The following is a 17,073-nucleotide window of genomic DNA, read 5'->3' on the forward strand; positions in this document are numbered from 1 at the left end:
GTTGTTCTTAGGGCAGGGTTTTCAAATGCAAAAATCTGCAAAGAGAAACTGTTTGGGGTGTCAGAGTCTGATTTGCTAGAGCTGGTGGCTGGGTGCCATTTCTGCTGACCATTGTTCTTGATACATCTTGTCAGCCTCAGGTTAAAGCTGCACCCTGTTATGCCAGATAGGCCGACCCCAGACCCCAATCTTAGCTGAGCATCTGCTCATCCTGGGTAGGGTCGGCAGGCAGTTTCCCAGGCACTCAGTTTCCCCCAGTGCAGTTTCCCACCTGGTGATTTCCCATTCCTCCTGGGCCTGCCTATGTCTGTCAATTCCTGACTTACATTTTTGGGAATGGGCCTCTGTCATTCTTTGGGAAGTAGATGGGAGGGATAGCCCAGTCTCTCCTTTGCTTCTTGAGACCAAGGAGGGCAGGGGGCAACATCAGTATGTCCATCTGGTGCCCATAGAGAGCTTCCTAAAAGGACAAGAGGAGAGAGACCACAGCACAAGACTAACTGTCCAGTAAGCCCAGCAGCGGCTGTCAGCACCATGCTGACCTGGGAGAAGGGTTTGGGTTTGCTGCATCCTGACCTTCCATTTACCAACCACAGCACCTGAGGCATCTTGGGGGCCCACATTAGAAGGCATCACCTGGGCAAAAAGCTGCAAAGCCAAAGAGAAGTAGGCCAGGGCACAGAGGACAATGCCCGTGGTCCCACCTGAGAGCCACCACTCAGCGTCGTGTTTCTCCTCTGCTCCCCAGAAAACAGTGCCCCCACCCCCACCATGGACTCAAGGATTTTGAAACACCTTCTTTGGCAGAAGAAGGCTGAGAGGAGGAGGCTGACATCCTGCGAGGCCTGAAGGTGGAGTGCACTTTCCCCTTAAATGCAGGACACTGGAGAGCTCTCCTGGGCCCCGAGTGCACTGCACACACTGCACACTCACGTCTGTGCCGGAACTAGGCTGACGTGTGCTGTACAGACTCTTCCCAGAAACACCATTCTTGTCCAACCAGGGGGGTTGGTGAAACCTCAGCCCAGCCCGGGGTGTGGGACCCAGTGTAACTGTGGAAACTGAAGGAAGATGTTCAAGGCATTTGGAAGGGAAAGAGGCTGCTGAGGAAGTCAGACCGGGCTCTGTATAGTTTGTAAAGGAAACCGGTGTGTGGGTATCTGTGTGTGCAGAGAAAGCTCTAGCTTGCTGTGTTAATTGGTGTGCCTTCTGGATTATGGAATTATGGGTGGTTTTATTTTCTGTGTTTCCCAAAGTCACTTTTTTAAAGCAACAACTACATATCATCAGAAAAAAACCAATAATGTTCCCATGAAGTATGAGAGTCTGCAAAAGAAGATCTTAAAGTGCAAATTTCACAGTCTTACAGGAATTTTCTCAGAGTCATGAGATGAACTATCTCTTACTTTAAAAAAAAAAACACCTTTTTTTTAAAAAGCTTTCTTTAGTAACTTTTAGGAAGTCTGATGTTTCAAGACAGCATCTGTGGGTAACATACCTCCCCAAAGGCGGCTCTCGGAGGCTGGATCAAGAACTTTCCAGGGCAGTTAGGGCTGGGGACAAACCAGGGGCTAGACCAGCAACAGACAGGGTGTCAAGACCTTTCTGCCAAATCTGCCAAATTTCAGAAAGGCTTACCTGACCCCAGCTTGAAATACAGTGAGCTAGTCTGTTTGTAGCTGACCATTCTGGTGAGTAACCCCCCTCAATAGCCCAGCTGTGGTCCCCAAGGCAACCCACAGCTCCCTTACCTGGGTGGCAGACAACCAGAACAAAAACCAGGTGGGACTGGCCACAGCTGCAGTGATCATTGTAGTCAAATGTGTGATGGAGGCAAGTGGCCATGCTGTCCTGTCCCCTCAGCCACTGATGTCCTTTTTGCCCAAGAACTATTGACCTGCCCCATCCAGGTCACTCACAGTGTCATGTGGAGGAGTTGGGAAGCCAGCAGGTGCAGTTAGCATGGCTTTGGAGGCATACCAGGTATCATGGGGACAGGACAGAGACTTCAGCTTCCTGTCAAGGGCAAGAGACTCAGAATCCAGCAGATGTCAGGCTGCACTCACTCCTTGGAGCCTCCACTTCAAACCAAGGATGGTGGCTGCCAGCCACTGGCAGGTGGGAGGGAGGGGTGTGCAAACACCCAGATCCCTGCACAAGGTGGTCTGAGACTGTGTGAACTATGTGAACAAGGGTGAAACAAAAGGGCCTGTTCATCACTTAGCTTTGAGAGCCTCACAGTATTTTCACAACACAGAACAGCCTGGTGTGAAGGAGGGTCTGTACAAGGTCAGGGGTAACAGCATGTGGATTTGGGGGACATCTTGGTGGCTGGCAGCTACACTAGGAATGTGGTTTGCCGCTGAAAAGGGAGAGAGAGGGAACAGACCTGTGTATTCATCTTGAATTGCTAAGCCTTCTGGGAGAGCTCCAGGGTGTGTCCTGGTGGGGTGGTAGTGACCATCACTTGGCAGTCTGTGGCCTCCCCCCGCCCCCACTGTATTTCAGTGCCAGCCCCTCTTCCAGCATTACCCCTGGACTCTGCCCCTCTCCCTTGGCCCATGCTGAAAGCCACAGAATATTGAGTTTATTATGTTCTCTCTGGGCTGTGCTGGTGGGTGGAGAAACAGGAAAGGAAAGAAACCCCCCAAAGTACACCTCCCTTTAAAGGAGCATGAAAGGAAATAATAGTGGATATTTATTATTGAAACCCATGTAGTTTATGTAGACACTCTTCACAAGCTTGGCACTTGGAGGACAGAAAGGTCATCATTCCAGGTCATGGGGGTGGGTGTCCCTCTTTGGTGAACCCACCCCAGCAGGAACAGGGTGGGTCATGCTTAGATCTCCCTCATGCAGGAGAGGGTATGATCGTGTCCTCCCTCGTTGTTCACCATCTGTGTGTATTGAACTCAGCTCTGGTTCAAAGGAGTGTGACCTCTGGGATCTGTCAGCACCCTTCCCTGTGCTTATGCAGATGTAGATGTTTACCCTGTTCACACCCTGAGTCTCGCTGGACTCCCACCCATTGGGTCCATGGGAATTTTGTCCTCCTGGGCCATTGTGGACATTATCTGTGAATGGGTGGACAGGAATGACCAACATTGTGCCTGTCCATTATCCCATCAGACTTCACAAACAAAAGTTTAGATACAATAAGTAATAATTTGGAGATGGTGCCAGTGGTGTATGAAGCCCTGTGGGGCCCAGGTACCAGGAAAGTGCATTTACAGAAGCTGCTGCATTGTGAGCTTCATGAACGACATATGCAGACTGGGTGCACCTGTCACAGGAGACACTGGGTTGTTTTTGCCAATGTAGTAAAACATCAGCAAGTATACAGATCAGCAAGTGTATTAGCATGCAAGCAGGGTTTATTAGTGATATGTTCTCAGAAGAGGACAGGTCTTGCTGAGATGGGAGTGAAAGGGAAGAACTTGGGTGGCAAGAGCACCAGCTCCTTTGTCCTGAGGACTTATATAGTTGGTGGGATGGAGGTGAAGAAGTTACATATTGATTGACAGGTAAAAGTGGTGCCGGCTTCCATCAGGGACGTGACAGCCCAAATGTAGGTATGTATGGGGGTTGTTAGCCGAAATCCTCATCTCGCTTCAGATTCCAATTAGGCATCTTGTAAAATAGATATGTGACAAGAGAGTTAAAGTTGAGGCAATTACCCAGTTACCTATGAGCTCTTTCTGTGAGCACTAGGGACCCTTTTATAAAACAGATAGTGGCCAGAGGCGACTAGCCAAATTAGTTTTATGGGTCCTTACCTTTAGTGCTGTGGACCACCTCCTATTTTTTAGGGCATGGGATGAATAGTTTCAAAGCCTTTCTTTCCCAGATGGTGGAAATGATACCTAGAATTTCTATGTGTCAGCATGGTGTGTCTTGGGATAGTGGAACATCTAGCAATGGAATTGTACCAGGCTCAGGACTGCTGAGTTAGTGGGTGAGACATGTCTTCCTCATCCTCCCCATCTTGGCTTATTATCTATCCTACCTAACACACCAGTGCAGGCAGATGCTGTTTCCAGTGTCAGTTCTCAGCAAGGGGTGGGTGAGGGTCTCCTTTCACAGGCCACTCTCAGTAAGTACCACCTGCCTGTGTTGAGGAGGCTCTGAGGGTGCACAGGCTCAGTGGGAGGGTGGTGACCTGGAAGGAAGTGAATCCCTCACCTCAGGCCTCCTTCTTAGGGCAGCTGAGTCTAAATGGGGGAAAGCAGTGGGGTCTGCTCAAATTCTGAATTTGGCTACACACCCCTACCCTGTCCTTATCTTCCTTTGTCCAACACTAAAGACCCGGAAGACATGGGCATTGAAGGCTGTTCAGCAGGACTTGTGATCTCAGCGATCCTCTTGCCAGATTCTGTCTGTGCTGACTCAACTTTGAATGTCAAACCAAAAGGCTGGAGTTCCCATTTCCATTGCACAGACTAGGAAGCAGGCAGAGAGAAGTTGAGAATCTTGTCTTAGGTCACACAACTGGAGGAGACAGAGCTGAGGCTCACACCCACTATGGACTGATGTGGAAGCTGTATGCTGTGCACCAGGAAATGCTGACCCTGAAGGGGCAGCAAGGAGAGTGAGGAAGACCAGGTGCCCAGACTGAGCCAGGCTCACGTCTGGCTGAGGGGTGAACACACTCAGGGGAGAAGCCCTCCCTGCTGTTCACCTCTGGCGCTCCGGAGGTTGTAGGAAACTGGAATAGCCAAGGGAAGCCAAGTGAGGAGGGTAGGGAGCCTATTACGAGAAAAGGCCCCAATTTCCAGGAGTCCAGGGAATTCCCTTTCCTCGAGAGTCTGTCTCAAATCCCTCTCTCTGAGCAGAAACCAGAGTAGATTGACTAAAGACTTATGCATTTGCAGGAATCATATTTCTGTGGCTGACAGTGAGCTCTCTGTGGCTCTTCCTGAACTCTCTGCTTTCAGTGATGGGGGAATGAGGGACATGGGCTTCACATTGGCATGCAGATAAAACTTGTTAGAATAGGATGTCAAAAAACCATGAAGGAGATTGGTGCTGACATTCCTGTATCACTCATGGACCTGTTTGTCCATCTCATCTCTTGTCATGAAACTGGAGGGTTTGTTTGGTTACTTCTGTACTTACAATCTTGGGGAAAGTAAGGGGCCATAGACTTCCTGTGGCTGTTGATATGCAACTTAATGCTAATCTCTCAATCAGTCCACCCACAAACATAGGTCTCCCTGCGTGTGTTCTCTGATGACAGCTGAATTCCGTGTAAAGCCTTGCCCACACTCCCTGCAAACATAAGGCATTTCCCCTGACTGTGTCCTCTGGTGTGTGATGAGAATTGAGTTGCATGTAAAGCCTCTCCCACACTCCCTGCAAACATAGGGCTTCTCCCCTGAGTGTGTCCTCTGGTGTGTCATGAGACTTGTCTTGCATGTAAAGCCTCTCCCACACTCCTGGCAAACATAGGGCTTCTCCCCTGAGTGTGTCCTGTGGTGTGTGAAGAGACCTGACTTCTGTGTAAAGCCTTGCCCACACTCCCTGCAAACATAGGGATTCTCTCCTGAGTGTGTCCTCTGGTCTCTAATGAGATGTGAGCCATCATTGAAGCCTTGCCAACACCTTCCATACTTGATTGTTATAATTCTTGACATTCCTACTTTCACAAATATCTTGCCTGTGTCCTTAGGACTCTCTTTCTGGCCTCTACAGGGCTCTTCCTCCATCATTCTCTCATGCTCACTAGAGCTCCTCATTTGTTCTTTGCAAGGTTGGAAAAAGGATCTTAAGTTTCTCCTCTGACTGATCCTTTTAAGCAAAAGGTTGGACCTTTCTTTGACCTCTTGACCTTCAGCTTTTTCATCCCAGCTGCAGGTATTAGTACATTGCTGCCTCTGATTCTGATCCTCTGGACAGGGTTCCTCTGCTTGGAGGTGTTTTCTTGCAGATGTTCCTGGGAGAATCTGAGAGGAATGATTCAATTTCACGTGTTGGCTGAGGAATTTCTGACTGGAGGTCAGAGAGCAGGAGGGACATGGGTGCACCTCTGGCTTTGGTTCTGCTGAAAGAGAAAGGTTTGGTCAGGGCAGGCATTGATGAGAATGCCTGGGCCATGACTTGTCTCCTGGTGAGACCTGCCCCATGAATCCTTCTTACTGTGGTGACAACACAAATTCCATCTCCTACAAAGCGTCCACTTGCCATCTATTTTCCTTTTTATTTTTATGCAGTGCATCTTCTTCAGAAATCCAGAAAGCCCACATCAAGGGTCTTTTCTAATATTGCCCAGACTAGGGATTTTTGAGGAACATCTAGGCCATCTTACTCTCTGTATGGATGGAACTGCAGTGACCTTTCCCTTCTATAGGTATTTTCTGTCATATTAAAGTGGAAAACCACAGGCCCCAACTAGGAATTGCTTGTTTTCCAAAACAGTAAAATAAAATCTCCTTCCTGCCCTTGCTCGTGTGGCTCAGTGGATTCAGTGCCAGCCTGCAAGGCAAGGAGTCCAAATTGATTCCCAGTCAGGACACATACCAGGGTTGTGGGCCAGCTGGGGGTGTGCCAGAGACAAGCAATTTATGTTTCCCTTGCACAGTGAGTTTTTTCTCCCTCCTTTCTACTCTGTGTAAAAATAAATAAAATATTTTTAAAAAAGATTTGATTTATTTATTTATTTTCAGAAAAGAGGGAAGCCAGGGAGTCAGAGGGAGTGGGAAACATCTGTGGTTGCCTCTCATACGGCCCCTACTGGAGACCTGGCCTGAAACGCAGGCATGTGCCCTGACTGGGAATTGGCAACCCTTTGGTTCACAGGATGGCACTCAATCCACTGAGTAACACCAGACAGGACAAAGTCTTTAAAAAATAATGAATGCCTATAAACAGAAGCATTTTATTTAGAAGTATGGAGGAAAGTTAAAAAGAAACAGCTATAAAAATGTCAGAAAAACTGCCTTGGTGAGAGAGCTGGTTAGTGCTTAGAAACTTTTTTTTGCCTCTCAGCCTCACAGCACTAAAAGTGGTTGTATATTTTGTGCATGCAATATTTTTAAAAATAAAAAAATATAAAAATTTTGCCTAAGAGTCAAAGGCGTATGAATGAATTGTGCATTTCTGAAGCATCTGATGTGAAACTTTACTGACTTTAGAGTGGATTTTACTTAAGAGTTGGATCATGGATATTTCTACGGAGAATTCTCTCTTTTCTTTCTGTTTTGAAGAATAGTGGTGCCCACCTCTCCCGGACGTGAGCTGTCTCTTCCACTTGCTGCCCCACTTGCTGCCCAGCTCCTGGCCATACTCATCCTTGCACCAGACCAGCAGCTCACAGCCCGGCCTGATGACCCGGCAGGTTCGGTAGAAGATCTGCCCATGGTATTGAAAGGCCACCAGGTTCTGCTCTTCATCATCCCGGGCACAGTTCACATACCTGGGATTGAGGCAGAGGAACGGAAAGAAAACCACAGTGTTGAGTTACATCCATGTCCAGCTCCTCACTGATTCTTAAAGCCCTCAGGCTCTGAGGTTGCCCACTGACCCTAATGCTCCCAGGGAACCTTCTCTTCAGTGTCTGAGCATCTGTCAGCATGTCATATGAATTCCTACTTCCATGTCCTGCTTGCAGTGCGAATGCTGCCTAATACCATTTTCTAAAACCCAATTCTAAACTTAGCTTCTGCCATAATATCCAGTGATCTCTGGCTTCTCCAAACTCTAAATCGAGTTATCTCACGCCTCAGAACCTGGTGCTTGATCTAGGGCTCTGCTTCTAAATTAGCTAATTATCCAGTACTCAGCCCACATCTATTTTCTCTTGTGAGGCCTTTCTCCAACCTCTTTACACTTTATTTACAGTATCATTCACTTGCTTGCCCAAGGTTACTATAGAAAATTAGAGGTCTTTATGTCTTAGTAAAATGAAACAGAAACAGAACAATAGTAGTTCATTCACATTCAGGTAACCCTGGTAAAAGAGAGCCCCTCTCAGGAAAGGGGCCCATGACCATTCCTCTGCAGGCCTCAGAGCCCAGCTCTAGTTTGAAGTGAGGCTGGGATGGTTTGCTGCCCTCACAGGTTTAGGCCATGCATGGCTTGTACTATCTTGACACTGTGCACTTCTTCGACATTATAGTTAAATGTTTCTAAAAGCAATTGTTTTATGTGTGTCTGTGAGAAGTCCTCCATAGGACATGGGTTGTGTGATGTATTTAAGTAATGTATTCTTTCACCTAAACTGGAATATAGTAAGTGCTTAATTAATGCTCATTTGATAATTTAAAGTGTAATCCAGTGTCCCTGGTGAATCTAGGCTCTTGAAGGTCCTTTCCAGTGCCCAAGTGTGTCTAGTAGAGAGCTTTATATTTTGAGGACATATACTATACTTTTTTCCTAAACGTCCCCTGAAATGAAGGAACACTGTATGGAGAAAAAGAGTAAAAAAGGACTAAGGGAGACCACTGAGGGAGGCATGATGAGAGGAAAAGATATATGGGCTTGTGGGGGATGAGAGTCCCCTCTGGCACCCAGAGACCTGTTGACCTCACCTCATCCAGTTGGCCCAGGATTTGTCCTTTCCATCCACATACTCGTAGCAGTTTCTCCCTTTGGTGATCTGTGTGTCAGAAAAGAAATTAAAGACCTTTTACTTTTTTGTGTGGGGAAGTAATAGTCAGAAGAATTTTTTTACTCTACTGTCATCAAAGCTCTTCCAGCCTGCATGGGGATTCAACTGCCAGTTGTGACCACATGATATTTGTCTTACTCATCATGTATACATCAGAGTCTACCTGTTCAATCAGAGTGGGAGAGCCACTCTTTTGTGTCTGTACCACTTTGCTCCCACTTACCTTGTGATCCTGAAAAGGAGCTCTGTGTTCATGTGGAGTCCAGTCAGTACATAGAGCTAATCATATTGTCCCCTCCATATCTAGCACATAAGAGGTGAGGTCCCTCCAAGCCTCAGTTGGAATGTGGGAAGTCAGAGGACAGTGGAAGAGGTAAATAGTTCTCACCAGCCAGGAGTATCTGCTCTTAGCTGCCTCTTCAAATTCTGTGATGTGTCCTTCATAAGGGCCAAAGTGCAGACCCACTGGCAAGTCAGCTGTCTCATTCCATACTCCAAGCCCAGCCTCAGGGATGCCTGATGGGCTGATCCTCAACCCAGGGGGCAGGGTGAGGGCTGAGTGGTGGGGATGCCCCTTGTCCACTGCACTGTCCTTTACAAATGTAGGGGGTCCATGCACAGCACAGCTGTTGATGAAGAAGTTCTGACACTTCTCACAATCTGGAGGCGAGAGCAACAGGGGTTAGGGAAGGTATAATGCATGTTCCTGGACACAAAGAGCTTCAGAGAAAGTGCAGCACTGACATCATTGAGACTCAATCCTGTACTCTCCAGGTCACTAGAGGAAGGGAATGATTTGGAGACCACAGGACTAGACGAAATTATTGTATCATCACATGCTTCTCAGTGAGGGTCACTTACAAAGGTAGTAATCATCCTGGGGCTCCTTGACCTCTTGGTACACATGTCCCTTTCTTTCTTGTAGGCTGTACATCTTCATGTCCATCTCCTTTCTCCTGAGTTCTATGTTGGAGAAGGCCAGGTGAGCGAGGCTGGTAGGGTCTGCAGTGTTAGTTCCCATTTTATCATATAACACACAATTTCCTCCCATCAATTTATTATCTGTCCTTTTGCATACTCCGGTATTTTACTGTTAACTATTGGTTCAGAAGATGAAGACTCCAGACTAACTACAGATGACTGATTCAATTTTAGTTTCTAGATCTTCCCATTACCAGGTTTAATTTGCCAACCTGTAATCATTCATAATATATTTATTGAGTACGCTTTATGTATTAGGCATTGAGGAAAGGCCTGGGCACACAACACCAATAAACTGTGGTTCCCATTATCACAGTGGATTTATTGGACAAGTTGCATGTGTCAACTGTTTTAACTTTAATTTAATGTTTTCAAATAATGTATGAGTGATAGTTCCTTATCTTCACTTTACACATTAGCATTCAGGAGCTCAGAGAATGTATAGGATTTGCCCAAAGCTCCAGTGCTAACTTCAGTCTCAGGTTAGCCCAGCTTAAGTCTAGGCCCATCCAAACTCCGCCTCACATACCTAGGTCATACTTATCAGCCCTTCTATAGGACTTAGAAGAACTAAGTTTACAAAATATTTTTTCTTACCTGATATTTGTCTAGTGTGCTTTCCAAAGGCACATGCTTCTCCAAGAGGGGACATTGGTTTCTGGGCATGCTCTGAGTCACTTGCAGTCACCAATTTGCTGTGCCTGACAGTTCCTTCAAGCCATATTCATTGCTTAATGGTACCCTGGATGTTGCCTTCAGTGTAAGAGTCACATATTAAAAGATAACACATATTTAATTTTTAAGGCTTATGATACATTTTACATGCATGTCTTTAATACTTCAACCCTTGGAAATACCTAGGGCGTATAAATAGGGGATAGGGCCAATGTGGGTAATGAATCCAAGATTAGAACTCATGCCTTATGGCTCTTTTCTTTCAACTGTCTGTATAATATTGAGTAAAGGATATTGGGAAGAGAATAAGGAAATAGTTGGCAGAAACATATCTACACAATAAAATGGTGATAAAATCTGCAATACCTTAGAAAGAATATTTATACTTAGATTAGCTGGTTCCCACCAATTCTGTTTGAATAAGGCTATATCGGTAGCTAGTGTTCTTCAGTTTCATGATGTGTAACATGCTAAGTTTGAATGTTCTAGTGAACTTGCCATTAAATAATGCTGACCAGTGTTCTGTGAATTGTGTAACAGTATGAATGTGAGATCACAGTCCTCACATCAATTTACCTCTCAGCTCTCTCCGTATTTCAAATCTCACAGAAATTACCTTCAGCATTCATTGGTCATCTAGTTTAATTTGTAACTGTGAAATTATTCATTCAGCAAACATTCGGGGGTCCTGACCTGGATCTGTAACCCTTGAGAAGACTCAGGTATGGACCACCCTCTCAAAGAGCTCACAACACAGAGGTAGGCAGGCTGAACAAGTGATTCTAAACAGGATGAGTGGCCCCATTGGAACTCAGAGAAAGAAGCTCTTACTTCACCTTATATGAAACTGCATTTGAAATCAGTTCCAGACAGATGAGTTTCTATTGAAGAGTGTGTAACCTATATGAAATCCTTAAGTCATTTTATTATTTGTTGTTTCTCAATCATGAAACCTGAAGTTTCTCAGGGGTGGGAGATGCTCTTTGATTAGAGTGGAGGCTGTGATCCTAAACATTTTATATTTTCCTTCACCTGGGACCAGCCACTGTACAAGCTGCCTGCACATTGTATGCTTTCCTTAGTTGATGGGTCTTAGTGCATCTCTCATTTCAGCATAGCAGAAAAGAACTTTGGTTGAAATCATCAGTCAGGGGGGACTTCCGGCAAGATGGAGGAATAGGTGGATACACCGTATCTCCTCGCACAACTAGGATTAGAACAACAACAATTTACAGCTAGAATAACACTTAGAACTGACAGAGGATTTATCTGAATGGAAGTCGGACAGCCAAGAAGTTGAAGTAGACCTATTCAGTTCATCCAGACTGGTAGGAGAGGACGAGCCGGGCAGGCACAGGTCGGTGGCGTGCGGAGGTCGGGGAAAACTTGGCGCGAAAGCCATCCAGCATGCAAGAACGCAGCAGGGGTCCCTGAGTACGCAAGCTGCAGCTGGTGGACCCAGTGAGGCGGTGATTGTAGACCAGGGCAGAGCTCGCAGCCCAGGGTCCCAGAGAAGGGAGTGAGATCCCAGGAGAGCAGAACTACTGCCACTGTTCCCTCCCGTCCACGCCCCCACCCCCACATATAACGTCACAATCTAGCGACTGGAGTGCCCAGCCCCAGTGAACGCCTAAGGCTCTGTCCCTCACCGTAACAAGAGCAACCAGACCAAAAAAAAAAAAAAAAAAGAGAGAGAGAGAGCAATGGCTCAAACAGAAGAACAAATCAGTGCCCCAGAACTCATCCTTTTGAGAGACTCAGAAATAGCTAACCTATCAGATGCACAGTTCAAAACAGTGGTGATTAGAAAGCTCACGGAATTGGTTGATTTTGGGTGCAAATTAGATAAAAAGATGCAGGTTACCATAAAAGAGATGCAGGAAGATACACGGAGAAGAGCCAATAGTGAAGGGAAGGAAATTGGGTCTCAAAACAATACAGTGGACCAGAAGGAAGATAGAATCAACTAAGTAGGAAAGCATGATGAAATAAGAATTCGAAAAAAAAAATGAGGAGAAGCTTAGAAGCCTCCAGGACACCTTTAAACGTTCCAACATCTGAATTATAGGGGTACCAGAATGGGAAGGGGAATAGCAACAAATTGAGAATGTATTTGAACAAATAATAAAGGAGAACTTCCCCAATCTGGCAAAAGAAATAGTCTTCCAAGAAATCCAGGAAGCTCAGAGAGCCCCAAAGAAGTTGGACTCAAGAAGAAACACACCAAGGCACATCATAATTACATTAGCCAAGGTAAAAATGAAGGTGAGAATCCAAAAGCAGCAAGAGATAAGGGGACGGTAACCTACAAAGGATTTCCCATCAGACTGTCAGCTGATTTCTCAAAAGAAACCTTACAGGCAAGAAGGGGCTGGAAAGAAGTATTCCAAGTCATGAAAGACAAGGACCTACATCCCAGATTGCTCTATCCAGCAAAGCTCTCATTTAGAATGGAAGGGAAGATAAAGTGCTTCTCAGATAAGGTCAAGTTAAAGGAGTTCATCATCACCAAGCCCTTATTTTACGAAATGCTAAAGGGACTTATCTAAGAAAAGAAGATAAAGAAAAAACATGTATAGTAGAAGGACAGCAAACTCACAATTATTAACAACCACACCTAAAGCAAAACCAAAAGAAACTAAGCAAAAAACTAGAACAGGAACAGAACCACAGAAATGGAGGTCACATGGAGGGTTAGCAACAGGGGGGATGGGAGGAGGAGAGAGGGGGAAAAGGTATATAGAATAAGTAGCATAGAATGTAGATTGAAAATAGATAGGGGGAGGGCAAGAATAGTACGGGAAATGTAGAAGCTAAAGAACTCTTGACACATGGACATGAACTAAACGGGGGGAATGTGGGTGGGAGAGGAAGTACAGGGTGGAGGGGAGAGAAGGGGGAAGGAGGACAACTGTAATAGCAAAATCAATAAAATATATTTAAAAAAAAGAAATCATCAGTCAGGTGAATGATGTAATGACATATGGATGACAAAGCAAACTTCAGAAAAGTATGAATTTATTTTTCTAATTTTTAAAAAAACATTTTATTTTTTTGAGGGAGGGGAAAGGAGGGAGAAAGAGAGGGAGAGAAACATCGATGTGAGAAACATTGATCACTCGCCTCTCACACACAAGGCACCTGGAAACCTGGCCCACAACCAGGCATGTGCCTTGACCAGGAATCAAACTGGCGATCTTTCCCTTTGTAGGATGACACCCAACTGAGTCATGGTGTCCACGGTGAAACCATGAAAGTTTTCATGAGTTTGTAAGTGGTTTAGAGAAGCAACTATGGGTTAGTTGCACTATCACTCATATTGTGATCTTAGACACATAATCAAACATTTCTTTATCTCTGAAAGCTCCCTTCCCTCATCATAAATGGTGAGTTATAGTACGTACCTCATCGACTTGTTGTGATGTTTAAGTGAGTTTGTTCACATAGAATTCAAAGTCTGAAACAGTGTGAGAATGAAACAAATGGTAGTTACTATTGTTGCTGTAGTTGTTAACCATTAAGATGATGATGATGAGCCCTGGCTGGTGTGGCTCAGTGGATTGAGCACTGGCCTGCAGACTGAAAGTCACCAGTTCCATTCCTGGTCAGGGCACATGCCTGGGTTGTGGACCAAGTCCCTCACTTGGAGGTGTGGGAGAGGCAACCTATTCATGTTTCTCTCCCTCTCTTTCTCCATCTATTCCCCTCTCTAAAAAATTGATAAATAAAATCTTTAAAAAAATGATGATGTTGGACAATGTGTTGAAGAGACCAGGAAAGGAAGGTGGCAGTTCCTAGGATACTTCCTGCATTTTCCTGCATTTCTTTCCATGAGTAAAAATTTGTTGTCAACAGGATTTGGGAAATACTCACCTTCTGGTCTTTACTCTGTTCCCTTCTGAAGGCCACCCAAGAAGGTGTGACTGAAAGATGATGAGAAATCAATGTTTTGATTGGTAAATGTTTCCAAAATCTGGAGACTCTTATTAGGGACACAATTCTCAATGAGAGCAGTCCAAGAACAATCCCAGGATGATTGGAAAGTGTTTCTGATGTATCATTAAGGCATGGGTTTCTATTGGGGCCATCCACTAATTTCATTAGAATGTTTTAAAAAATAGGCAAAGTGTCATCTACGCTTCCTCCTATGTTCTTAAAGCATCTATTGCATTTATTAAAGAATAACTTGGCCTCTCCTGACAAAAATGTAATAAAAGTAAGTGCACAGAAACTCCGTATCTTCAACATAATCCTTTTCCATCCTGTTTTCTTCATTGACACTGGCCTTGCCTGGCCTAAGGCCACCTCGACCACCTGGCCTCCCTTCTCTGATATCCTCCCCCTGGGCACATACTGGCCATGCACGCCCTTCCTTAGTCATTAGACTCTGGTCAGCATCCACTGTCTGTTGACCACAGAAACAGAATTCCAGTGAAGTTGAAGATCACATCTTGACTTCAGCAGTGTTTCAACCCCAGACCCATGAAAGTGGACCAACCCCACCAACTGAACATTCACGACAGTGGACAGAATGGCCCGAGGCCGACATGAGGAAATGATACAGTGATCAACCCCTCCTGACCCTGGCCCTCCCCCCAGCTCCCGTCATCACCATATCAATACTGTTTCCTGTTTGTCTCCATGCAGGCTGATGTGGGAATCCTCCTTACCGGCCAGACCTGCCTCCCTCTCTTGTGATGACGGGTCTTCTGAATTAGTTATTTCTTGCTCACTTTATGTTCTTACACATTTACTGCTTATTTATGTGTCTATAAATATATATGATTATGTTGCAACATGAAAGTTTACGGGAATAGTCCCTCACTGTGTGATACACTGTTGTGCATCTTGCTTGTTTTGTGTACCAGGAAACCCTGTTCCCTGGTTATGTCCTGAGATGCAGCCTGACCTAAACCAGGTCCGAGTCAGGAGGGCAGCTCTGGCTCCTCCTGCCGCTCACCTTGCTGCCTCAGAGCCCGTTCTTCATTGGAATTCTCAGGGTCCTCCTCCTGGAGCTCAGTGGCCTGCCCTGGCGGTGACACAGGAAAGCCGGTCGTGGGGCCCTGAGACCTGGAAAGAGACAAAACTTTTGTCCTGAAGGCAGAGAGCGTGCAGGGGGAACAAGCCCCAGGAAGCCCACGTGATTGGCTCCGATGGGACGGGAGAGTAAAACAAGTTGCCGTTAGCGCTGCGCCATCAGCGCCAGCCCCGCTCTGACATAAAGGAGCAAACTCCCCCCATCAGTGTCCATGCCGGAGGGAGCTGCAGGTGGATGTGGCCACCTGAGTCGCAGCCAGCCCAGAGCCTGTGGGTCTGCAGGCTCCTTCAGCCCGGCCGCCTGCTGGCTACCTGGGCTGGTGAGAACATCTAAGTTCCTCTTTATATTCGGGTACTGGCCTTTCTCCCCATTGGCAGGATGCCCAGAGAGGGGGATGCGCGCCCTGCGGGAAGAGGGGATGGATAGGGCGGGGCCGCGCAGCCGCAGACCCGCCCGAGGGGGGTGCCCTTGTCCTGCCCCCTCTCCCCCAGTTGCAGCCTCAGTCCGGGCTCTGCAGGCCCCGGCAGAGGCATCTGAAGGACTCACTTGGCGAGTCTGTGACAGCGCAGGAAACGCGCTTCTCCCGGGGAAGGGCCCGGAGGCGCCCCCGTGGTCCCGGGAAGCCCGCGCGAGGTGCAGGCGCAGTGTCCGGCACTCCGCCGTCTCTCGGGCCCAGAGGCCCGGGGTCCCTCAGGACTCGACCTGCGTCTTCCGGGCGGAGGACACTCCGCATCCCGGGGGGGAGGGCCAGGGCGCCGCGGCTGAGGGGGGTTGGGGCGTCTCACGAGGGGCGTCCGGGTCCCCTCCACTGAGTCGGTTTCCAGGACGACGGCATTCGGGGTCTCTGGGTTTGGGGAGATTTGGCCCTTCCGGGCGAGCTGCAGGAAGGGCGCCCCGAGCTGAGGGGAACTGGGGTTTCAGGCTGTTCGGGGGTGTAAGCGTTGGGGCCTAGGAGATGTGGGGTCCTCCGGATAGCGCACTTGGGCCCTTCGATACTGAAGGGGTTTGGGGGCCCCTTGGGATGAGGGAATCTGGGGTCTCTCTGGCTGGGCTTGGAAGGTCTCGGGCTGAGGGTTCCACATGGCAAGATTCCCCGCTTACCGGCAGTCTCCCGGGGCCCCGCCGCGCTGCCCACCTCGGCCGAGTGTCCCCACAAGCTCCTCGGCTTCCCGCCCTCGGGGAGGAGCGAGGGTGCCTGAGGCAGGGTTCCTGCCTGGATAGCAATCTGCCAATCAGCGCTGCGATCCCAGGGCCCTGCCCGCCAATGGGCTGTCAGAAGAAGCTGAAGGGCGGGGCAGGGGGCGGAGTCCCCTGAGTTTCAGACTTCCGGCGGAAGACCCGCCCCACCCTATGGGGATTGGCTACTCTGGGGCTCCCAGCGCCTGTCACACTGCCTGCAGCAGGACCACGGCTTGGCGGTTTCCGTGGCTAGTTTTCCAGCGGCTGGAGAGGGACCCGACTCGCGGGAGCTGGGACCTCCGAGCCCGAGCAGGTCTTTGGGGTGGATGTGGCGCTCCTGCCGCCTGACAAAGTGCCTTTGTTCCACCAGACTGTAGCCAGGATCCCCGACTTTGGTCTAGACCCCTCCATGCCCTCCTTTGTCAAACCCACTTTCAAGAAGAGCTGCATAGCCAGCGAGGGCGCGGTCAAGACTGCACTGCATTCCGGGAAACTGTTGTCAGTAAATTCTGACCACGCAATTCACAGACACAAAAGAAGTCCCAGAGGGCTCAAATATTTAAACACAACAAATGACATAATAAGTGTACTGGAA

General features: G+C 47.5%; 1 protein-coding gene across 2 annotated transcripts; it reads right to left on the reverse strand.

Annotated features, from left to right (window-relative positions):
• Positions 1-3,842: 3,842 nt before the first annotated feature.
• LOC114489311 (histone-lysine N-methyltransferase PRDM9-like) lies at positions 3,843-16,477 on the reverse strand. 2 transcript variants are annotated; one of them, XM_036017267.1, is made up of 9 exons: positions 16,401-16,477; positions 15,222-15,331; positions 14,135-14,184; positions 10,184-10,339; positions 9,467-9,568; positions 8,994-9,265; positions 8,526-8,593; positions 7,218-7,411; positions 3,843-6,040 (listed from the first exon to the last, which is right to left on the reverse strand). In XM_036017267.1, exons 4-9 carry the CDS (start codon positions 10,236-10,238, stop codon positions 5,187-5,189), a joined length of 1,545 nt encoding a protein of 514 aa, XP_035873160.1. In that variant the 5' UTR covers positions 10,239-10,339; positions 14,135-14,184; positions 15,222-15,331; positions 16,401-16,477; the 3' UTR covers positions 3,843-5,186. The 2 variants fall into 2 exon arrangements, with proteins under 2 accessions (XP_035873160.1, XP_028359096.2); XM_028503295.2 differs by lacking the exons at positions 3,843-6,040; positions 15,222-15,331; positions 16,401-16,477 and having other exon boundaries at positions 6,880-7,411; positions 14,135-14,180.
• Positions 16,478-17,073: the final 596 nt, after the last annotated feature.

This window comes from Phyllostomus discolor (genome assembly GCF_004126475.2).
Source record: "Phyllostomus discolor isolate MPI-MPIP mPhyDis1 chromosome 15 unlocalized genomic scaffold, mPhyDis1.pri.v3 mPhyDis1_scaffold_1, whole genome shotgun sequence".
NCBI lineage: Eukaryota > Metazoa > Chordata > Mammalia > Chiroptera > Phyllostomidae > Phyllostomus > Phyllostomus discolor.

Bases quoted from the DNA above. Each gene is read 5' to 3' on its own strand.
- LOC114489311 (XM_036017267.1), bottom strand. From the start codon at position 10,238: ATGTCCCCTCTTGGAGAAGCATGTGCCTTTGGAAAGCACACTAGACAA. The intron at 9,569-10,183 runs GTAAGAAAAAAT...TCTCCAACATAG, and splicing joins GCACACTAGACAAATATCAG to AACTCAGGAGAAAGGAGATG. The intron at 8,594-8,993 runs GTGAGAACTATT...TCTGACACACAG, and splicing joins AGAGCAGATACTCCTGGCTG to ATCACCAAAGGGAGAAACTG.